The 24,953-nt window shown below is 42.7% G+C and overlaps 2 protein-coding genes across 2 annotated transcripts in view; both read right to left on the reverse strand.

The window, feature by feature from the left end:
* Positions 1-1,493: 1,493 nt before the first annotated feature.
* On the reverse strand, positions 1,494-17,957 carry LOC132779456 (melanoregulin-like). Its single transcript, XM_060783148.2, has 5 exons — positions 17,314-17,957; positions 9,832-9,991; positions 6,740-6,830; positions 5,912-6,081; positions 1,494-4,849 (listed from the first exon to the last, which is right to left on the reverse strand). The coding sequence occupies exons 1-5, from the start codon at positions 17,391-17,393 to the stop codon at positions 4,625-4,627; spliced, it is 726 nt and encodes a 241-aa protein (XP_060639131.1). The 5' UTR covers positions 17,394-17,957; the 3' UTR covers positions 1,494-4,624.
* Positions 17,958-21,799: 3,842 nt separating this feature from the next.
* STARD3 (StAR related lipid transfer domain containing 3) overlaps positions 21,800-24,953 on the reverse strand; it is a 46,069-nt gene continuing 42,915 nt past the window's right edge. Inside the window, exon 15 of the mRNA XM_060781073.2 lies at positions 21,800-24,298. Coding sequence (XP_060637056.2) covers positions 24,194-24,298 — 105 coding nt within the window. The 3' untranslated portion in view covers positions 21,800-24,193. The remainder of the gene's footprint in view (positions 24,299-24,953) is intronic.

Consider the following 24,953-nt stretch of genomic DNA (forward strand, 5'->3'; position numbering starts at 1 on the left):
AAAACGGTGCCTGTGTCAGGTTCAACCAAATACATTTTGCTGTCTGAAGTAGGACAAGAAATTGCACTCCCTCTCCTTCCCAAATCATGGAGAAGTAAAAATACAATCATTGTTGTTGTTCATTCGTTCAATCGTCTCCGACTCTTCGTGACCTCATGGACCAGTCCACGCCAGAGCTCCCTGTCGGCCGTCACCACCCCCAGCTCCTTCAAGGTCAGTCCAGTCACTTCAAGGATGCCATCCATCCATCTTGTCCTTGGTCGGCCCCTCTTCCTTTTGCCTTCCACTTTCCCCAGCATAATTGTCTTCTCTAGACTTTGCTGTCTCCTCATGATGTGGCCAAAGTACTTCAACTTTGTCTCTAGTATCCTTCCCTCCAATGAGCAGCCGGGCTTTATTTCCTGGAGGATGGACTGGTTGGATCTTCTCGCAGTCCAAGGCACTAATAGAAAAGTGTTAAGTAATTGGTGTCCTTTCATGACACCCCAAATCTGCCGCCCAAGGTGATGAATAGTAGTCCAGCCATAGTAAGTATGTATGCATTACATGTTAGTGGTTGCAAAATCTTCCTTATGAGAGGCTTGAGATTCTTCTCAGAGTGCAAAACCACAGACACCTTGGAGAGGTCGGAAGCAAAGTCATCCCAGGGCAAGTACTCCTTTCGCAAGCTATGCCTGTTCTTCTCAGCTGTCAGAAAGGACGATGGAGACAGTAAGGGTTGGAGGAGGTGCAAGTCCAGGAGGGATGTGAGTCCAGAGGTTTCCTACATTCCTTGCCAAGAATCTTGACTGGCACTTGAACTCTGGGTCGCAGACTTCGGGAAACAGCTGGCTAGATCCCTCTCTCGGCTTTTTGAGAAGAGAGAAAAAGAGAGAAGGGAAGGGAAGGAATTTCTTCGGCTAGCCCTTTGTTCTCAGCAACTGGAGGCTCCACTATTTAGGAACAGGAGCCAGAAGGATTAGCAGTGGAGGGCACAGCAATCATGTCACCCCGGCTCAGCTGGCTTGTATGACAAGGACAGTTTGTACACAGAGATACAGGGAGACAGTAGTGATGACAGGAACAGGTGGTCAGGAAAAACAAAAGTGGACAGTCAAAAATGAGGAGGAGGGAGATGAGGCGAGAAAGCTGATCTTATTTTCACAAGGTACAGAGAAGGCCTTTCCTAGGCAGGCCAATGTGCAGCGTCTATGTGTACAACATGTACCAATAATAACCACCCCCTACAGCACCCAGCCAATTTCTAATTAACTCCCTGTCCGTGCCAATAGTCTATTCCTGTAAGATGTGTGAGCATGAAAAGTAACCTAACCTGCATATATTGACACATTTTGCTGAATTTATTCAGCTTCTTCCAATAACTTGAGGGAGTTTAAACAGGAATTCCCATTATCTGCCTCCCCTTGGACTTTTGAGATTTCTTTAAACCTATATTTACCCACTTCATTGGGGCTAGAATCTTTCTTAAGTTGTTAACAACAACAACAACAACAATCATCATCATCATCCTTTATTTGTACCCCGCTACCATCTCCTGAAGGACTCGGTGCGGCTTACAGTAGGCCGAGACCCAATACAACAATAAACAAGACAATAACAACACAGCAGTAAATAAACTCAAGCAATAATATTAACAATAACAACATGACGCAATTAAAAACCAATGTCAGGGCCAGATGTAAAGGTTAAAATTTAAAAGCTGGGCATGACAGGGTGAAATTGATAGATATTTTGGAGAATAGGTAGGGCGTGCAGACAGTGCTAGATCTCTAGTAAAGTGCATTTGGGACAAAGTGCTTGGAGTTTCCTATTCTGGGAAGGCACACTGAAACAGCCACGTTTTCAAGTTCCTCCTAAAGACTGCCAACGTCGGGGCATGCCTGATATCCTTTGGGAGTGAGTTCCAGAGTCGAGGGGCCACCACAGAGAAGGCCCTGTCCCTTGTCCCCACCAATTGCGCTTGCGATGCAGGTGGGATCGCGAGCAGGGCCTCTCCCGAAGATCGAAGAGATCGTGTGGGTTCGTATACTGATATGCGGTCCTGCAAACAGAAAGGATGCTCAACTGTGAAAGGAAAATGCCTCATTTTGGTACCTCTGCAACCAAGTTGTAGAAAGTTTCCAGTGTTGCAAAAAAGAGGTGTGTGCGCTTTCAAGTGCCAAAAAGCATCTACTTGTACACCTTTTAGGGTAGAAATTTAGCAACAATGGGTTTCACAGGAAAGGAAAAGAGCTGTCATCTTGGTAGCAAGAAAGTTTTCAATCAAGTCCACAATTTACTAATCCTAATCTAGTGTATTTCTAAACTGCCTTTACTCTTCCATTGAAAGGCTGAACTAGATCCTCTCCATGATACGCTCTCAACTTCATCTTGTTTTGCTTGTGTCTATTTTAAATAAATCTCTGGATCCTTCAGTTTGTGCTAATTATTGTCCTAAGTCTCTTCTCTACGTCCCCCCTCTTAAATATTGGAAAGAGTTGCCCTTTCCTAATTGATGTCTTATGATCTTCTTGTAGCATTTCAATCAGGGTTTTGTTCACATCGCTTCACTGAAGCAGCCTTAACTCATGAAGTAAATGATATTCTAGTAGCAAAGAGTGTCAACATTTTCATTGTTCCTGTTAGATCTTTCTGCAGCCTTTGACATTTTGGACCATCAGTTCCTGCTATTGTTGTTGTTGTTTGTTGTTGGTTGGCATAATTATGAATTATGGGGAATGCTTAAATTTTAAAATCTTTTTTGTTTGATTACTCCTTTTCTGTTTCATTTTGAGGAGCCAAGTCAAAATGTGTCCTTTAACTGTAGCTGTGTCGCAGGATTAGTTCAGGGTCTTTTCATTATATACCCTCTTGCTTCGATTTATTTTAGTATTTGGTAGGCTTGGTTGATTAAAAAAATGGTTCAAAAATAGTTTCGGATGTAGGGGCGCTGGTAGTTCAATTCTGATTTTCACAGAAAGACTTTTTACAATTTTTTTGAAACTTCCAAGACTTCTGAATCCTTCCATTAATGGTTTGAAAGTGTTATTTCCAGTTTCATTGGGTGGTCTTTACTTTGAAAGTAGTTGTTTTGCTTTAAAACGGGCTTCTCTGGCTTGAGCCGAGGCCAGGGACCAGAAGCGGGGAAAAGCAAGTGAAGGAAATTCCTTCCTTCTCTGGTTTAAAACTGGCAACTCTGGCTTGAGCCAAGGCCAGGAAATTCCTTCCTTTCCTGGTTTAAAACTGGCTTCTCTGGCTTGAGCTGAGGCCAGAGACCAGAAGAGGGGAAAAGCAAGCAGAGGGAATTCCTTCCTTCTCTGGTTTAAAACTGGCTTCTCTGGCTTTAAAACTGGCTTCTCTGGCTTGAGCCAAGGCCAGGATATTCCTTCCTTCTCTGGATTTTAAAATGGCTTCTCTGGCTTTAAAACGGGCTTCTCTGGCTTGAGCCAAGGTCAGGGACCAGAAGCGGGGAAAAGCAAGTGGAGGAAATTCCTTCCTTCTCTGGTTTAAAACTGGCAACTCTGGCTTGAGCTGAGGACAGGAAATTCCTTCCTTTCCTGGTTTAAAACTGGTTTCTCTGACTTGAGCTGAGGCCAGGGACCAGAAGCGGGGAAAAGCAAGCGGAGGGAATTCCTTCCTTCTCTGATTTAAAACTGGCTTCTCTGCCTTTAAAACTGGCTTCTCTGGCTTGAGCCAAGGCCAAGAAATTCCTTCCTTCTCTGGTTTAAAAATGGCTTCTCTGGCTTTAAAATGGGCTTCTCTGGCTTGAGCCGAGGCCAGGGACCAGAAGCGGGGAAAAGAAAGAGGAGGAAATTCCTTCCTTCTCTGGTTTAAAACTGGCTTCTCTGGCTTTAAAACTGGCTTCTCTGGCTTGAGCCAAGGCCAAGAAATTCCTTCCTTCTCTGGTTTAAAAATGGCTTCTCTGGCTTTAAAATGGGCTTCTCTGGCTTGAGCCAAGGCCAGGGACCAGAAGCGGGGAAAAGAAAGAGGAGGAAATTCCTTCCTTCTCTGGTTTAAAACTGGCTACTCTGGCTTGAGCCGAGGCCAGGAAATTCCTTCCTTCTCTGGTTTAAAACTGGCTTCTCTGACTTGAGCTGAGGCCAGGGACCAGAAGCGTGGAAAAGCAAGCGGAGGGAATTCCTTCCTTCTCTGGTTTAAAACTGTATTCTCTGTCTTTAAAACTGGCTTCTCTGGCTTGAGCCAATGCCAGGGACCAGAAGTGGGGAAAAGCTGAATCAAAAATGGCAGAAAATGCTTCAGAGGGGCAAAGTTACTTCCAGTTTTTAAAAAAGCTTCGATATCACTTCAAAAAGGTAATTTTAACGAAATTATTACAAACAACGAGTTATCCAGCATGACTCTATCCATGCCTAGTATTTGGCTTTCAGTATCACAATTATGCAGATGATACACAGATTTTCCAGAGTTTAGATCAATTGATTATCTTGTTTGGATATCTCTGATTCACCAGATCAGGCTGTTGAATTGTGCTTGAGATTCATAAGATGGGTAGGGGCTGTTGGGGTGTAGAGGATTTCATTTCATACATATTTTTAATCTTACTTGTTACTGCCCATGTCCTTGATTGTATTTGTTGATGTTCTGCCCTTTGGTAGAAAGGGTGTTATATATAAATATCACTATCTCATTCTAAATCAACATCTAAATCAGCATCCTCTGTTTCTTCTTCCTCCACTTCAGCCTCTTCCTCTTCTTGAGCTTCACTGCCCAATTTGACTAGGACAGGACCAGGAGGTGGAGGACCTCCATCGCTGGAAGATGAGTCATCCTCTTCTTCCTCCTCCACGGGGTAAAAATGGCGGGCTGCTGATAGGAAGTCATCCCCTGTATCCAGTAGAAGGAGCCTGTCCTGGAATTGGAGGATGGGGGTGGTTTGGGAGTGGGGTAGAGAAAAATATTAAAGAAATATGCACCGTCCCATCCCCCCCCCCTCCCCGGCTGCCCCCAAAGCACAATCTTTTCTGGCAAGGGGCAGGATTCAGTGTCATTGTACATGAACAAGTGTGTGTGTACATATTATCCCTTTTCCATCTTCCCACCCATTTAAACCTCTCTCTTTTTTATCCAGTGAGATATAGGGTTTGGGGTATGTATATGCACCAGGACTGTGGCGTAGCTGGCTGGGAGTCAGCTGCATTAAGATCACTACTGACCGAAAGGTCGTGAGTTCGAAGCCAGTACCGGGTCGGAGTGAGCTTCCAACCATTGTGTAGCTTGCTGTTGAACTTTGCAGCCCGAAAGACAGTTGCATCTGTTAAGTAGGAAATTTAGGTACCGCTTATGTGGGGAGGCTGATTTAACTAATTTACAACACCATAAAAATCTCCAGCAAGCAAACAAAGAATGAGAAAGTACTCAATCAGTGTAACAAATGAACTGTGAAGCAACAGCTCTCCTGGTGGCCAGAATACCCACATGAAAGCTGGAAAGTTAAATAGCCTCTGTGTGTCTGTCTATATATGTTGTGTGTCTATGGCATTGAATGTTTGCCATGTATATGTACATTGTAATCCGCTCTGAGTCCCCTGCAGGGTGAGAAGGGTGGAATATAAATACTGTAAATAAATAAATAAATATGAGTGAGACTCTCTCACAAACCCCGCCAGACAGCACCAAGATGAATGATTGTTTGTTGCTGTTAGCAGCAGATAAATAATGGTTTATGGAAGAAGATCAGAAGGGGAGGTGATGGGAAAAATTATTTGGGAAGCCAATGAGCAGCAGTGGCCATGTCAGTGGTTTCAATGGCTACATCGAGGGCAGCTATGGGTTGCGTGTGTCCCCAGGACCACAGGTGAGGCAGCTATGCCTTGACTTAACAGAGCTGGCAAAAAAAACCTTTTTGGGACTTCAGCTCTCAAAACCCCCAGCCTGTTGTTTTTAACTTCCCAAACTTTTCTCTCCTACTCACAAGAACAAAAAGGTATCGCTCTGGTGGGCCAGCACCGCGGTTCCGACCAAAAATGGTTGTCTGTTCAGCCAGGGCACCGAGGAGCTTGCGGGCTTCTTGAGGCTTGCGGAGGGATTCGTATGACGTGCCAGAGGTGACTGTGAGAAGACCATCTGCTTCGTTTTTGAATCCTGCATTAACAAGTGACCATTTAACCCTCAATGTTCATTATCCAATATGCTCTTCTGCCATTTTTCTTAGACATGTTTTGTATTCTGTTGGATAGTTACTTCCTTGAAAATAATAAATGTGCAAACTAACATTAATCTAGCAAGCAAAAATGTTATATGTTTTGTCAAAGGCTTTCATGGCCAGAATCACTGGATTGCTGTAAAGTTTTTGGGCTGTATGGTCATGGCCATACACTCACAGCAATTCAAAAACACAATATGCATTTATTTTCCTATTGTGTTTTAGATTCTATTTCCAGTGTTTAATAACTGTAATTTAGATGTCACATTTTAACAGCAACATCTAAGATCACACAGTCTCAAATAAGACTGGGATTTTTATGCCCAGATGCTCATGTTTTGATGTAAAATGGGTTTTTAGACACAATCCCAGCTTGATAAAAGAGGGACATTTAGATTTAAATGCAATGCATTTGTCAGGGCTGTAAAATAAAACGAATCCATTGACATTTGCTGAAAACGATGCCCTTGATGCCAATTGACAAGAAAGCTAATCAGAATGAAACTGTGGGAAATCAGTAATGGTAACTGTTATATTAATACATTTCTTTTTTGGTTGTATTAGAAATCCTTAGAGTGAAAATCAAGGACATCATACCTAAGGCATTCAGGACGTGCTTCCATCTGTCTTTCACCTTCTGACGAATCTGCCGCTGGGCAATGATGTCAACACTCAAACGTCGGTAACCCTTGGTTAGGATAAGGGAGAACACAAAAACAATGAACCGCAAAACATCCATGACAGGCAAGATCTGTTTGGGAAATAGACCTGTATAAAACAACAATATTTGTGGGATCTTGTGTGGAAATGAGAAACAGTGAAAAATACCGTAAGTGGACACAGTTGGAGATACAGTGTTGTCATGTATTATGTTCTGCAGTTGATAGTTGGTGATGGAATGGTTAATGTAAGTCTTAGTTCTAAAGGGTTGAGTAATCTGTAAGTAAGAGTTCATGGGTGAAAGCAATTAAGGGTGGAGGTATGCAAGAGATAGGCTGCAGCTGGGTGTTTCTGGATATAATGAGCTAGCCTTGGGACTGATCTTTGGGAGAAAAGTACTGTTTTATCTTGGTGGTAGATGCTGCTGGTATTCTCCCAGGTTTGTGGATTTTTAGTATTTATATATTGTGTCATCAGCAACCATACCATTGTATTACATTTCTAACAGAACAAAACAAACAAACAGACAAAACACAGATTTTGCAAACTTGGTAGTTGATTAAATGTCCTTTGACCAGTATCTGGCCACTTGGAGTGCCTCTGGTGTTGCCGCAAGAAGGTCCTCCATTGTGCATGTGGCAGGGCTCAGGGTGCATTGCAGCAGGTGGTCAGTGGTTTGTTCTTCTCCGCCATGGATTCCACCCTGTAGCCCCATTTCTTAAGATTGGCTCTGCATCTCGTGGTGCCAGAGCTCAGTCTGTTCAGCGCCTTCCAAGTCGCCCAGTTTTCTGTGTGCCCAGGGGGGAGTCACTGATCTGGTATCACACACGGATTGAGTTGCTGGGTTTGGGCCTGCCACTTTTGGACTCTCGCTTGCTGAGGTGTTCCAGCGAGTGTCTCTGTAGATCTAAGAAAACTATGTCTTGATTTAAGTTGTTGACGTGCTGGCTGATACCCAAACAAGGGATGAGCTGGAGATGTCTCTGCCTTGGTCCTTTCACTATTGGCTGCTACTTCCCGGCGGATGTCAGGTGGTGCAATACCGGCTAAGCAGTGTAATTTCTCCAGTGGTGTAGGGCGCAGACACCCTGTGATAATGCGGCATGTCTCATTAAGAGCCACATCTACTGTTTTAGTGTGGTGAGATGTGTTCCACACTGGGCATGCGTACTCAGCAGCAGAGTAGCATAGCGCAAGGGCAGATGTCCTTACTGCGTCTGGTTGTGATCCCCAGATTGTGCCAGTCAGCTTTCGTATGATGTTGTTTTTAGCGCCCACTTTTTGCTTGATGTTCAGGCAGTGCTTCTTGTAGGTCAGAGCACGGTCCAAAGTGACTCCCAGGTATTTGGGTGTGTTGCAATGTTCCAGTGGGATTCCTTCCCAGGTAATCCTCAGAGCTCGGGATGCTTGTCTGTTCTTAAGGTGAAAGGCGCATGTCTGTGTTTTAGATGGATTACTGGATTTTCGGTATCCTGACCTGTCTCCTGTACCTTTGGAATATTGGAACCTTGAATCTTTGGACTGGTTTTTGACCACAGTATAGACTCTTGATCCCTGGACTTTGTTTATTGAACCCTCGGCGTTTGACCACTGGACTGGAACTTTTGACTACGGTCTTATCTTGAACTTGCAACAGCGTTTGCTGTCAGTTTTTGTTTATTCTGTGGCTGAACGCTATCTTTATGTTTTATATTTTGGACTATTAAAACAGCCAGAAAGTAAGTGCTGTTTAAACTGCTTGATACAAACTGGGTATGTGCTTGGTTCATCTCTACCTGAAAAAGGCGGAGTCCTGGCTTTGTGACAAGTGTTCCCTCACTTATCGAGGGTGCTGGTTCCAGGACAACCTGGGATAAGTGAAAATCCACGAAGTAGGGATGCTATATATGTACTGCCTCAGCACGTGCAAGGTGTAGGACCTCCCTCTCCTATGAGTGGCTCTGCCCACTCCTCTCTCCCCTTTCCCCCTCTCTTTCACTCACTCAATCCCTTCACTTCTCTTTCCTCTCCTCTTTCCCCCTCCCTCCCTCCCCATTGCACACCACACTTTCCACTGGCTCCCCCCCCCCCCTTCCCTGCTCACACGCAACTTCTTCACCTTCCGGTGGCTGCGCTGGGAAACATGGCGTTGGAGAGGATGATTTTAACTAACTACGATCACCAAATCCGCATGGGGGGGGGGGGGGATCCTCACAGGTAGTGGGTATACAGTGTTTCCTTGCTAATTGTATATCTTAATTCATATTAATTGAAAAAGCACAAAACAGCGAGCACACTGTGTTTGGTATGGAATTCATTGAATTGAATTGTAAACTCTTACAGCCCTTATGACTGTGATAATGAGTTTGACAAGACATGAATCAAGCAATCCAGCCATTATACCTTCCCTATATTGAACGCCAGTATTAGACTAGCTGTGGGAATTGTGTGACCCCTCAAATCATAGACTCATAGACTCATAGAATTGGAAGAGACTTAATGAGCCATCCAGTCCAACTCCCTGCCAAGAAGCAGGGAAATTGCATTCAAAGCACCTCTAACAGATGGCCATCCAGCTTCTGTTTAAAAGCCACCAAAGAAGGAGCCTACACCACACTCCGGAGCAGAGAGTTCCACTGCTGAACAGCTCTTACAGTGAGGAAGTTCTTCCTAATGTTCAGGTGGAATCCCCTTTCCTGTAGTTTGAAGCCATTGTTGTTGCATTGCAGCTTCTAGAAGCCCTAAACAACACAACCAATGGGAAGGAATGCTGAGAGCCAACATTTGAGGTCAGGGCCACATCCTTCCCATCCCTGTTTTCGTTAGAGCTACAAGAAGTTACACATGTATCAGTTTCCACGCTTATATCATCATTTTCCTACAGTTTTAAGGTATCGTCAGAATTCTTGCCTGTGAAGATCCTTGAAGTGAGACATAAGTAGGGACAGTAGCACAAAGGCACATGCGCAGCTCTATTTGGTGTTGTGAAGGAGACATTAGAACAATTAACTTTTCTACATGAAAATGTCCTGTGTGCCCAGGTGACTGACCTCTGATCCACGGCGCAGTTTTGACCTCTTCTGCAGCATTGTAAACAGCTGACGATCGTCATCCCGCTCCATGTGGGTGCTGTCCACAGGCTCGTTCCATAGGTTTTCTGCTTCTGCTTTCCGTTTTTTCTGCAAGTTGCTGATGTACTGAAGTGTGTCACTGCAAGAGAAATCTATATAAATAAAAATGTAATGTCCGTTTGTGGGATTAACATAACTCAAAAATAACTGGACGAATTGACACCAAATTTGGACACGACACACCTATCAGGCCAACGAGTGACCATCACTCAAAAAATGGATTTTGTCATTTGGGAGTTGTAATTGCTGGGATTTACAGTTCTCCTACAATCAAAGTGCATTCTGAACCCCACCAACGAAGGAATTGAACCAAACTTGGTACATAGGACTCCCACAACCAACAGAAAATTGTGGAAGGGTTTGGTAGGCATTGATATTGAGTTTGGGAGTTGTAGTTCACCTACGTCCAGAGAGCACTGTGGACTCAAACAAAGATGGATCTGGACCAAACTTGGCACAAATACTCCATATGCCCAAATATGAACACAGAAGGAGTTTGGGGGGGGGGGGAATAGACATTTGGGAGATGTAGCTACTGTGATTTATAGTTCACCTACAATCAAAGAGCATTCGGAACCCCACCAACAATAGAATTGCTCCAAACGTCTCAGACAGAACCACTATGAACAACAGAAAATATTGTGTTTTCTGGTGGTCTTTGGCAACCCTTCTGACAGCCCCCCACGACACCCCCCCTCAGGGGTCCCAACCCCTAGTTTGAGAAATGCTGCCTTAAGGCCATCCAGTCCAACTCCCTTCACCAGGGCAAGAAAACATAATCAAAGCCCTCTTGACAAGGAGCCATCCAGCGAGATATATATATATATATATATATATATATATATATATATATATATTCACACACAAACACACACATCTATGTGACAGATATAGTATCATAGATTTGAAAGGGACCCCTAAAGAAGGACAATTATATGTTCCATGTTCCAGAGTAGGCAAACCAGACAATCTCTACATCAACACTGACAAAGAAACAACAAGAAGTACTGTTTACCCACAAGCATAAAGACATCACATATATTACAAACCAACACTTTTTCCTTACTTTATTTTCCAGATCACCAGACTGGGCCACAGCAATACCTGGCAGGGGACAGCTAGTATAGAATAATATCATGTAGTGTAGCTGGTTTCCAAAATCTAATCCAAACCTAACACTCATGGTGTGATAAACCTCTTTCCTTAAGGACTGCACCATTTTGAATGGCAGGCAAGAATTCAAACAAGGGCAGGCTATTTGTTTACAGAAACGTTCCTAGCTCAGAGACACCAGGCAAGTTAAACACAAGAGGTTTCAGACCTACAAGGGGTGGGGGTTCGATCCAGAGAGCCAAGGACGGACTCTGTTAATTTCTGATGGCCCCTCTCTTTAAAATCACAGCTCCATTAGCACTTTTCTATTGCATTATTTTACAGAGCTTATCAAAACATGTAGCTCTTCAGGTATTTTCTTGGTTGCTTTTTTTTTTTTTTTTTTTTTTTGCTAGAACCCTTTATTGGGAGCTGATCCCATTACAGGTCTCGAAAGCTTCACCTTGAAAATTTTCTCTTGGTAACCCTCTCTAAGATTACTATGTGATCTATCTGTATCAATTCACAGAACATTTTAGGGAGGATTAAAAGGGCTTTGTGTGATTCCCCACCATCATCTGCAGTTTGAAGCAGTACCGTCCTCTGTAGACCAAGATGTATGTATGTTCTCGTTGCTATAATGTTCAGGATGGATTTTTGGTGTTTAGATTGGTCCATGCTCTTGTTACATCCCGAATAGACTACTGCAATGCACTCTACGTGGGGTTGCCCTTGAAGACTGTTCGGAAACTTCAACTGGTCCAGCGAGCGGCAGCCAGACGACTCACCGGAGCGTCATACAGGGAGCACCCCCACCCCTGCTGTGTCAGCTCCACTGGCTGCCGGTTCAGTTCCGAGCACAATTCAAGGTGCTGGTTTTGACCTACAAAACCCTGTACGGTTCCGGTCCAGTGTATCTGTCCGAACGTATCTCCCTCTATGTCCCACCCCGTAGTCTGAGATCATCTGGGGAGGCCCTGCTCTCGACCCCACCACTGTCACAAGTGAGGTTGGTGGGGACGAGGAGCAGGGCCTTCTCGGTGGTGGCCCCTCACCTGTGGAACTCACTCCCGGGAGAAATTAGGGCATCAACATCCCTCCTCTCCTTCAGGAGGAAAGTAAAGACGTGGTTGTGGGACCAGGCCTTTGGGCAATCTGACAACTAGATAAGGACAATCAAACGACTAGGACTGACAGGACTGACAATGTGGAATTGGAATTTGAACTGTGAGATAGCGAACACTGACCGTCTATAAGGAGTAAATGGATTTGTATTGTTTTATTGGTTTTATGGCTGTAACGCCGGAATTGTTTAACTGTTTAATTGATGTTATTTTGTTTTACTATTGTTATGTGATGCTGGCATCGAATTGTGCCTTTGTAAGCCGCCCTGAGTCCCCTTCGGGGTGAAAAGGGCGGGGTAGAAGAAACCGAAATAAATAAACAAACAAATAAATAAATAACCATCTTGATCAAGGGAGTTTGGATTGCAATCCCCACCCGGAGGATTCTGGGAGCTGCTATCCCAAAACATGACATTTAAATTTATTGGCTTGTCCTCTGCTCCATACATTTTCACCTAAACATTTTCAGGTTAATTAGTAATTAGCATATTAATTAACAGTCTTAAACATCTCAATCCTAAATTCATTGGGGATTAAATCTTTACATATCTCATCCTCACGTACACAGATGAATAATTTGCTAATTTGCTTCTTACTATGGGAGAACATGAAGATTTTTTATGGAGTATTCTAGCACTACTCTCATGTTTCAAAATGTTCTAAGAAAGTTACATAATTTAATTAAAATACATTAACATAATTTAATTAAAATTCACCCTTTAATCAATAGGACTACTTCAGGAAACCATACCCCAGTTTAAACAGACCTTTGGGAAACCTACAACTCATGTTCAAAAAGTCTCTGCAAACAGCCCCCAAAATAATGCAATAAGCAGCTCTGGAGACAACAACAACTAGCAAAAAGAGAGATTGTCGAAGGCTTTCATGGCCGGAATCACTGGGTTGTTGTAGGTTTTTTTTCGGGCTATATGGCCATGTTCTAGAAGCATTTCTCCTGACGTTTTGCCTGCATCTATAGCAAGCATCCTCAGAGGTTGTGAGGTCTGTTGGAACTAGGAAAAGGGGTTTATATATCTGTAGAATGACCAGAGTGGGACAAAGGACTTTTGTCTGCTGGAGCTAGGTGTGAATGTTTCAACTGACCACCTTGATTAGCATTTGATTGCCTGGCAGTGCCTGGAGCAATCTTTTGTTGAGAGGTGATTAGATGTCCTTGTTTGTTTCCTCTCTGTTGTTGCGCTGTTCTAATTTTAAAGTTTTTTAATACTGGTAGCTAGATTTTGTTCATTTTCATGGTTTCCTCAATCCACAAGCATGTGGACAATTTCAACAGAAAGGAGGAAACCATGAAAATGAACAAAATCTGGCGGCTACCAGTATTTAAAAAACTCTAAAATTAGAACAGCACAACAACAGAGAGGAAACAAACAAGGACATCTAATCACCTCTCAACAAATATTGCTCCAGGCACTGCCAGGCAATCAAATGCTAATCAAGGTGGTCAGTTGAAACATTCACACCTAGCTCCAGCAGACAAAAGTCCTTTGTCCCACCCTGGTCATTCCACAGATATATAAACCCATTTTCCTAGTTCCAACAGACCTCAATACCTCTGAGGATGCTTGCCATAGATGCAGGCGAAACGTCAGGAGAAGATGCCTCTAGAACATGGCCATATAGCCCGAAAAAACCTACAACAACCCAAAAAGAGAGATTGGTTGCATAGTGAGAGAGCCAGTGTGGTTTAATTGATGGGCTATGACTCTGGATACCAGGGTTTGAATCCCAGCTGAACCATGGGACCCATTGGGTGATTCTGGGAGTATCAGTCTAACAATACCTCACCATATTTCCATAGCAATTCAGAGTACCGAAATTGAATGGAGTTCACATTCTTTCTCTCCCCCCCTCCCCCCCAAAAAAACTCCACTGTTCATTACTGCCAAGCTTTCATAAGTTCAGCAATCTAGTTGTGTATGTGTGTGGAGATCAGTCATTATGCTGACGCTGGTTAAATAACCGAGAATAAAAAATACTTGCTGATCTGTTATGGAATCACCCAGATATTTACCAGTAGTTCCAGATCTGTCTTCTGATCTGCTCATCCCTAAGGCCGTTCTGCAGTAATTATAGTATCATGACTCTACTTTTTCCTTGAAAGTTTCCTATAGGACTCTCAGGTTTACAGTTTAGCGAAAGGCATGTGAAATTCTTAGCCAGAAAACTCTAGTTTACCACCAAAATGCAAACCATAGGATTTCATAGTTCTACAGCATGGTATGCAGGGGTGGCCATAGGTAATTTTCAACGGTAAGCAAACAGTATTTTGCCCTCCCCCCAACCAATCACTGATATATATTTTCTGTTCGTCGTGGGAGTTCTGTGTGCCATATTTGGTTCAGTTCCATCATTGGTGGAATTCAGAATGCTCTTTGATTGTAGGTGAACTATACATCCCAGTAACTACAACTCGCATATGTCAAGGTCTATTTTCCCCCAAGAGTGCCCCTGGGCAAAATCAACTATACTGCAAATGCTTACTTTGCATAATGGGTTAAGTCGCCCCTGGTGGCATGCAATGGTTCCTGGTCTATTTGGACTTGATCTGATAGAAACATAGTTTGACACCACCTTAATTGCCATGGCTCAATGTTAAGGGATAATGGGAGTTGTAGTATTACAAGGCTTCTAGCGTTCTGTGGCAGAGTGCAAGTGCCTCACCAAACTACACCTCCCAGGATCCCTGGGACCACTATGCTCAGAGACCACTCTCCAACATTACTACTAAAAAGATTACGAATCAGTTTTTGGTCAACTTTAGATTCGGTTTGGGGTGTTGAGTTAGAAAATTACATTGGATAGACCACATCAGCTCTAGTTTCTGATTCAGCCATGGTCAGCGACAGGGAAGGAGTGACAGGCTGTGCAAAAGGAGCAGAAATAAAATAAATAATATATGATAAATAAATAAAGAGGAAGGAGTCTCGTGGACCAGATTTTCATCCTCACAGCTCACTGGTGGTCCACGGCCTACAGGTTAAGAACTACTGTTCTATGGTGTAGATACACCCTCTATCTTTGCCAGTCAAAGTTCAGCAGCTTTCTATCAGAGTTGCTAAGATCAGAATCTGAAGTCTTCCAGGCATCTATTATACCACTGAATTATGATTTGTGCCACCAATGATTAAGATGAAAATCCACTTTAGTATTTTAAGTTTCTTTATAATGATATGAATAAGTTGCTTAAAATGCACAGTAGTTTTGCCTTTAATGTTTACATCTCCATTTTCCAATTAAAGCTGATGTCCAAGGGACTGAATTAACTTCCCTGAAGTTTGCAATGGCACTTTCAAAGGAGTCTCTTAAAATCATAGAGTTGGAAGAGACCTCATGGGCCATCCAGTCCAACCCCCTGCCAAGAAGTAGGAAAATTGCATTCAAAGCAATTGAATGCAATTTGTATTGGCAAACTCAGAATTAGGAAGCCAGCTGGAAAACACTACACTATACTCAAGACAGAATAGTAAAGATTCAAAGAAGAGTCATGGCAAACAAGTCAGAATACTTTTCTACGCACTAACAAATTAACTCCCAGGTATTATTGTTTTTGTTGCCATAATTGAAAGATTGGAAAAGCAATTTTTTAAACTACAAATCCCAGACCCTCCCAGCTAGAATAATAATAATAATAATAATAATAATAATAATAATAATAATTTATTTGTACCCCACTACCATCTCCCCAAGGGACTCGGTGCAGCTTACATGAGGCCGAGCCCAAACACAACAATACAGCAATAACAACAACAAAACAAGCAATTAAAATAAAACATGGACAATAAAATAATGCAACATTAACAATAAGACCACACGATTAAAACTGTGGGAAGGCCAAATGTAAAATTAAAATTGAAAATAATGCTAATGTATAGTCAGCTGAGAGGGAAATTCCTTTGTCTTGAGGTAACCTGGGAATAAATACAGTCAATACAAACATAAACAGTCCGCCCTCCACAGGGGCGGCTCAACCCATTACGCAAAGTAACTATTTGCAGTATAGTTGACTTTGCCCAGGGGTGCTCTTGAGGTGCTCTTGGAGGGAAATAGACCTTGACATATGCCATTGCTAAACGTACAGTAGAGTCCCTGGGAATAAATACAGTCAATACAAACATAAACAGTCCGCCCTCCATAGGGGCGGCTCAACCCATTACGCAAAGTAACTATTTGCAGTATAGTTGTCTTTGCCCAGGGGTGCTCTTGAGGTGCTCTTGGAGGGAAATAGACCTTGACATATGCCATTGCTAAACATACAGTAGAGTCTCACTTATCCAACCTTCACTCATCCAACATTCTGTATTATCAAAGGCAGCCTGACTCCCGCCTGGATCACATCTGTTTCAATACATTGCTATGTTTTGATCCTAAATTCGTAAATACAGCAATTTCTACATAACATTACCATTTATTGAATTGCTTTTTCTGTCGATTTCTTGTAAAACAAGTTGTTTTGGTGCTTAATTTGTAAAATCACAATGTACTTTGACGTTTAATAGGCTTTTCTTAATCCCTCCTTTATTATCCAACATTTTAACTAATCCAACATTCTGATGAGCCGTTTATGTTGGATAAGCGAGACTCTACTGACAGGCATGTAGTGGGGGTGGGTGGGGGGGGGCTTGAGGGGCTTCAGCCCCCCCCCCCGAAATTCTCATGGTGGTCCGCGAGAAGCCTTATTGATGCATTATTTAAACTGTTATGTTTATTCATATCATGATCTGATCACCATACTCAACATATCCCATATGCATGGGGGTATTGGGGTAACAATACAAAAGGTTTGCTAGGGTAGACCCTCTTTCACTCAGACTCTGCCCCCCCCCCCCCGAATCAAACTCAGCCCCCCCCCCCCCCCGAATCAAAATCCTGGCTACAGGTATGTCTACTGTAGAATGAACCAGGATGAGGTGGCCAGCATCCTACAAAGAGAGTCTCACACTGCTTGCGCTAGACATAATCTTCCTTCCTTCCCAATATCTCTTCATCCTTCTTGTCCTTCAACACTGATAGGTCCTAAAGGTACCTTATAATTCCATTTTGAAAGTTAGAGCAAAGTTACATGTGAAGGCATACAAATATATGCTATTGCATAACATGTTACCCAATCTCGAGGCATGGAGGATCAGCATAACACAGAGAGATGGCAATTTGATGGATCACATACCCAGCAACCACCAGTGGATTCTTCTCCAGTTCTTCTTCATTATAGCAGCAGCAACAGCAAACTCTGCACCAGAAATCCATCTCTGATTCTGCTCTGCAAATCTTGGCAGGTCTTAAGATATCCCTGTGACTAGCATATCAAAATGGAATAAATGGAATAAATATGGTATGGGAGTGGGGGAGATTGCCAAGGCAGATGCTAATCCAAAAGAACTGGGCTCAAAAAAGAGGCAGAGTTTGAAATTTCTCTTTTCAGACGTATCTCTACAGGTCATAAGTAGCTATCATGTGAGATAGTTCTTCCATCGCTAAAGGCGTTGAAACACAATGGGCAGCCTAAAACAGTACACTGCGGCCTTGCCATTTATATAGAATGAAAAGTAGGCTTGTTTTTTCTTCTTCTTAATTTCAAGGGGAGGGAAAGAGCATAGGATTAAAGGCACATTGGGAGGTACTGCAAAACCCAATGAAGGGGGGAAAGTGTGTGAAAAGACAGGAGAATGAAGTTTCCCCTCTATTCTGTATTGTTTACTGGAAGTTCTGCAAATTTGTGAGTAAAAAAATGTACATGTTATCCTTCTTCTGTACATTTCAGAGTTGTATAAAAAGACTGGCTCATTTAACATCACAGCCACTTTTGTAAGATTCATAGAATCATAGAGTTGGAAGAGATCTCGTGGGCCACCCAGTCCAATCCCCTGCGAAGAAGCAGGAAAATCACATTCAAAGCAGATGGTCACCCAGCCTCTGCTTAAAAGCCTCCAAAGAAGGAGACTCCTCCACACTCCAGGGCAGAGAGTTCCACTGCTGAACAGCTCTCACAGTTATGAAGTTCTTCCTAATGTTCAGGTGGAATCTTCTTTCCTGTAGTTTGAAGCCATTGTTCTATGTCCTAGTCTCTAGGGCAGCAGAAAACAAGCTTGCTCCCTCCTCCCTATGACTTCCCCTCACATATTTATACATGGCCATAATGTCTCCTCTCAGCCATCTCTTCTGCAAGCTAAACATGCCCAGCTCTTTAAGCCGCTCCTCATAGGGCTTGTTCTCCAGACCCTTGATCATTTTAGTCACCCTTTTCTGAACACATTCCAGCTTGTCAACATCTTCCTTAAACTGTGGTGTCCAGAATTGGACACAGTATTCAAGGTGTGGTCTGACCAAGGCAGAATAGAGGGATAGCATGACTTCCCTGGATCTAGACACTAGACTCCTACTGATGCAGGCCAAAATCCCATTGGTTTTTAAAGCTGCCACATCACATTGTTGGCTCATGTTCAACTTGTTGTCCACGAGGACTCCAAGATCTTTTTCACATGTACTACTCTTGAGCCAGGCGTCCCCCATTCTGTATATTTGCATTTTATTTTCTCTGCCTAAGTGGAGTATCTTGCAATTGTCACTGTTGATCTTCATTTTGTTAGTTTTGGCCCATTTCTCTAATATTGTAATATCGTCTTATTTTAACTCCTGTCTTCTGGAGTACTGGCTATCCCTCCCAATTTGGTGTTGTCTGCAAACTTGATGATCTTGCCTTCTAACCCTTCAACTGAGTCATTAATAAAGATTAAGTAATCCAAGACCCTAATTTGTAAATTATTATTATTATTATTATTATTATTATGTTTATTTATACCCCACTGTTTTCTCCACAAAGGAGACTCAAAGCGGCTTACATTAAAAGCATTTCAATACAATTTTAAAATATACAAATATTAAAATACAATTAATTTATATTTTGGATGCTGAAATCCAAAATCCCTCAGACGGAATAAACAGAAGCCACGGGATTGTGGGAATACAGGGTGAATCTACATGATAGAAACTCCCATTGTACAGAGCTTTGAGCTCTGGAAGTTAAAGCGGTATCAAACTGTATTTATCTATTTGCATAGATGTTCCCATGGTTTAAAAAAAAACCCTTAAATTTTCAAGTTACAACACAGATAATGGCCTAACACCCAAGGATCAGGACTTTGAGATCCTCTTCTTTGGAAGAATGTGGAAGAAGGCTTTGTGCAAGGAGAACGGCAGCTGAAATGAGAAATTTCAGCTAAAGAAAAATCAGATAATTGCTCTCTGTGCTTTTTCTACAACAGTGGTTCCCAACCTTTGGTCCTCCAGGGGATCTGGACTTTAGCTCCCACAACACCTAACACTGGTCTGGGATTTCTGGGAGTTGAAGTCCAAAACACCTTGAAGATCAAAGGTTGGGAACCACTGGTCTACAAGAACCCTAAGATCTGAGCCAGCAGTTGTTTTGGACTACATGCCTTTTGATGATGTGTCTGCCTGGGACAGGATTTGTGGGCATTGCTGTCCAAAACTTCTAAAGGTCAGCCGGTTACCTAACATTGCTTCTAACAACGGTGCTTATGGGTTAATCCAGTTCTGATTCCTGAAACAAAATTTACAAAACAGTACTAATAACAAGTTAAGCAATTATTCGCTGCTGTTTTGCAACAGCTGAGGTATGTACCTCATTTCATCCATGTTCAATAAAGTGTCCATAGGCTCATCCTGTCATCCTCCTCTTTTCAGATCATGTTTACAGCCACTCAGCTATAAATTCAGTGTGATCTCACTCACAGGAGTGGCATACTTTAGTAAAGAGCAGAAATTCTATGCTGCAGTCTTCATAGGAGGTCAAAATGCTGTTGCCACTCTGCTAATGCTACCGTTGGCCGAGTGGAAAGTTTTTAAATGGAAAGAACACTGCACTAAATTATTTTAAATCAATTTATTTGTATTTTAATTAAAATATTTATATTCCACACTACATTAAGAGATCTCAGGGTGACTTACAACAGCATTAAACCAGGAGACATGATAGAATGTACAAATATTTGAAAGGATGTCATAAGGAAGAGGGAGTAGGCTTGTTTTTTGCTTCTTTGAAGACTAGGACTCAGAGCAATGGGTTCAAATTACAGAAAAGAAGATTCTATTTGAACATTAGGAAGAACTAATCGTAAGAGCTGTTCAGCAGTGGAACTCATTGACTCGGAGTGTGGCGGAGTCTTCTCCTTTGGAGGCTTTTAAAAAGAGGCAGGATGGCCATCTTTGTATTTTTCCACTGTTGGGAGGGCCAGATTATAATTGGAAAAAACCCCCCACATGAATTAATTCCTATGCACGCTGCACATATCTTATGTGTAGTGCAACCCCCCCCCCAAAAAAAAACAATGCAATAATTAAAATGAAGAACAATTTAAACAAATATAAACATTAGTATTTTAATGGGAAGTGTGGGACTGCTTTTGGCTGATGAGATAGGATTATTGTTGTTATGCGCTCAGGTTGACCCCGAGCAAGGGTCGGGCAAATGACTTTGGAGGGCCGTATCTGGTCCCTGGGCCATAGTTTGAGGACCCCTGCTCTAAATGAACACAACTCCCATCAGTTTTCCTCTGGTCAGGGCAGATAAAGTTAATATCAGAATTTGGTTACTCATAAAAGGTAAAGGTAGTCCCCTGGCATTAAGTCCAGTCATGTCTGACTCTGGGGTGTGGTGCTCATCTCCATTTCTAAGCCGAAGAGCCAGATGTCCGTAGACACCTCCAAGGTCATGTGGCCAGCATGACTGCATGGAGCGCCGTTACCTTCCCGCCGGAGCGGTACCTATTGATCTACTCACATTTGCATGTTTTCGAACTGCTAGGTTGGCAGAAGCTAGGGCTGACAGCGGAAGCTCACGCCGCTCCCCAGAATCGAACCTGCGACCTTTCGATCAACAAGCTCAGCAGCTCGGTGCTTTAACCCACTGCGCCACCGGGGGCTCTTCATAGTACATGTTTATTACGGGGTTCATTTCAAGAAACTTTATAATACGTTTACAAGTCTTTACAGGTATCACAAGGTGCTGTGTCAAGCCACAGGGTTGCTGAAGGAGTAGCATAACCCAGATGCGTATTGTTGTTACATGCCTTCAAGCTGACTTTGACTTATGGCAACTCTATCATAAGATTTTCTTGGCAAGTTTCATCATGAGGAAGTTTATCATGGAATTCCACTAAAATTGAGTGTGACCTAAGGTCACCCTGTGCCTCTCTGAGATTCAAACCACTATATCGTAATGACTCTAATAATCAAGGTAATACTAGTTTGATATCATTCAGCATGTTTCCATAGCAGCAAGTCAATAAACACACATGGACTTACAGGGTGGTGGGTTTAGGATTGTTTGTAAAGAGCCATCAACAGTGTAAAAGCAAAGGGAGGCCTGGAGAACTAAGGTCCAATACTGACATTCAATTCAGAGCTGCTGTACGAATACTAGCAGTAAAATCCAGAGTGAATCTGCTGCCACACCCAGTATCTGCAGAGAAGCAGAAGTTACTCTGGTAGAATTGGAGCTGCAGTGAAGACTGTAAAATAGTGCTTTCCCCATCCTACTATGTTTTCTTGGACTGATTTTTAAAAACTGAGCCTTACAAGTGAAGGAAATGGAGGAATCATCTTAAATGGACACATACACCAAGCCACGGAGGTTTTTCTTATTAGATTTTATTAGATTAAGTCACAAAGATTTGATGCAAAAGGCATATGTGTTATTCAAGTGGCTTTTTAAATGAAACGGGGAGATCCACTCCCCATGCATGTCAAGGAAAAGTTAAGAGTCACAAAGTTCGCAAGTTCCTTTTCACAGTCAGTCTGGAACGCTTACAGACCACCCAAGGCGATTCCAGAATGGGATCTCCTGCAAGTCTCTCATGGCGGCAAAAAAAGAATAATAATAAAGGCTTGAAGGTGAATAGTTTGAAGACATTGATCTGAGTAGGGTACTTCTCGTTGTATTTTCCATGATTGGAAGGTCATCGCCATGTCTTACACCTTTTGCCATGCTGGGCAAGGCCTGACTAACAGATGGGGGGGGGGGGGGGATGTTGTAGCTACAAGCCTCACTCTACATAGGGTGCAATTCCAACTGTCCCACACAAATAATAAAGGACGGGGTCAGAGATTTCCAGGACTGGGGGAGAGATAGTAGAGTGCAAAATAAAGGATCCTGAGTAAGCCCTAAAGCTTGCTGGGGAAATCTGATGGGCTTGATGGTGGCCTTGCTTTGAGGAAGCTCATCATACCTCACCTAATAAATCTGCCTTCTTACAAATTTCTGACTTAGGACTAGCCTCGTGGTCTTGAAATGCACTTGAGTGGAAGCACAGTTAAAATTCTGAAGTTTAAAATGTATATCTGAATTTGAGTGACATTTTAAATCGTATCTAGTTTAGGAAGCCCCTCAGATGGCTAACCAGCTAAACCAAAGTCATCCCTGGCTCCCCATTCCCATGTTCACAGCCTTTGCTCATGTGCAGATACAATAGGTTAGTTTGGTGTGTCAGGGATATTGCACGTATTAAAACCAAGCATTACACTGCTGTCTGAATTTCTCTCTTTCTCCCCTTCACAAACCAAAACTCTTACTCTAAACCCTACCTTTTTAAATTTCTAGCAACCTTTAAAAAGGTAGGGTTTAGAGTAAGAGTTTGACACACAAAGATATGCAGAGATTTCTCCTATAGCCCTTGCACCATCACATTATGATCTATCTACCCAGTAATAAGATTAGGGTTGGACAGAGAAACAAGACGTCAAAATTCAACTTTGCTGGGTTTGCAAACGTATTTGTTGGACAGTGCAATTTTTCAGATGGGAAATAAATGTACCAACAGCTCAAGCAGCAGATGAGGGCAATTTAGGTTGTTTTGGCGGGAGCGGGGGGCAAAAGGAGGGTCTAAACTGCCTTCTGAACACTTGCTTTGCTTATAGTTCTGTCCTAAGTACACTCCACACATTTGTATGACGCTCCCAACCCACAAGAAGGGCAAGAGGAAGAACCAGACAAGGTATCAGATGGGAATCTCCAAGAAAGGCGGCTCACACACACTCATACATACACACAAACTATGGCTAAAGGGAAGGGCCTTAAAATTGTGGATGTTGGCATTTGTTTTCAAAACAATTCTGACAAAATATAATTAGGAACTCCAGGGACTGTTGCCACTGTATAAGGCTCGTTTTAGGCGGAGGGACTTACTTCACAGTTTTTGTTGTGCATGGGACAGAAGAGATATTAGAAAAAAGCATAGTTGAACAATACAATCAGGACAGATATCAGCTTCATGTCCCTTTGAAGTCCAGGTATTTCACTGGGAGCAGATATTCCTTCTTCTAATTGTCTCCTCTTCAAGGATATGGTCAACAAACTATACCCATGTTTGGATAATTGATCCAAGATGCAGTGGTAACTACGCTGAACAGATAGCCCTTCAGGAAGGATGGCGTTTTGACACAATAGCGGGCTACAAAACTAGCTCAGAAAGTAAACCTCCAACCTTTGCACCCAGGCCACAACACTGAATGTGCAGGATTACTTGATGCAATTCTTCTGTTATGGAAGGCATTTGAATAATGTTATGAAAACACAGCAAGGACTGCATGATCGTGCCCAGGGAGGCAGGGGTTCTGAGGACAGAACAAAGGCAGAAATAGGACTAGAGAGGTAAGTACATAGCAGATTCTGGAAGCATGATCATGAAGGCATTTGGCACATCTTGATCTAGAAATGGCTCAACTTCTAGTAGCAATGCAAGCTATGATCATCACCTGAAGAAGCCTCCTTCATGCTTCTAATTTGTACTGATTTGGACTGTGGACCATCAGTGCTCTTGTCTTCTGCTTGTCATTTGATCATCTTCCCATCCCTTTCACTGGTCAGTCTCCTGAAGACAATTCAAAAGCTCTTCAGTTTCACCCTCAAGATCAGTTGTAAGATACAACCTTCCCTCCTCAGTTGGAAGAAAAGAGAATCCAGTTCTTTGGACCTTGTTGGCTTGTTTGAGCATGCTCAAAAGGCAACGTCACAGCAAGCTGCTGAGAAGCTAAGACCGTGTCATGACCTCCATTACACGTTTGCGTAGGTGGAACACAAACTCTGTCATGGTAGCAGACAAACTTTGGTTGATAAGGTACCGGGGGAGCCGACCCTACAAGAAAAAAACAGAGGCGGTAAACAAGAGAAGCAACTTCGTGTTCATATGAATCTTACAAGAACCTACTGGTCTATTTAGCCTAGTACTGGATACTTTGACTTATAACTGTTTTTGAGGGCCTCAAAGCAGAGATATATCTTCTCATGCTCTGCTTCCAAACACTACTTACATTAGAGATACCACCAACTGACACTTGAGAACTCTGGCAGGCAAAGGGGTGTGTGTGTGTTAGCTATCTGACAATGAATGGTTTGAAGGGGATGGAATTTTACTAAGGAAGCCAAAGGAGGTTAAGAAAGAAGGGAGGGGAAAATTGGAGGCGTTGAAAAGAAAGCTGAAATTATCTGCCAGTCAAAACAGTAGCACAACAGAGATTTTAGATAGGAAATTGAGGAGATGGAAGTAGGAGAAGGTTCAAAAGGAGGACTTTATGACCTAGAGAGAAGGAAGGGAGAGTGCAGGAGGAGGGAAATGGGACATTGTTGTGGAGAAATGGAATGAAGTAGATAAGAGGCACCAAGAGAGAAGGGCAAGGGAAGCAGAGAGGTCTGGATGGAAAGAGGGACATGTTTTAGAAACTTTAAGAACCTGTACTGAACTGAGATCCCGGTGGTGCAGTGGGTTAAATTTCTCAGCTGCTGAACTTGCT

The sequence above is a fragment of the Anolis sagrei genome, chromosome 6 (assembly GCF_037176765.1).
Source record: "Anolis sagrei isolate rAnoSag1 chromosome 6, rAnoSag1.mat, whole genome shotgun sequence".
Classification (NCBI taxonomy): domain Eukaryota; kingdom Metazoa; phylum Chordata; class Lepidosauria; order Squamata; family Dactyloidae; genus Anolis; species Anolis sagrei.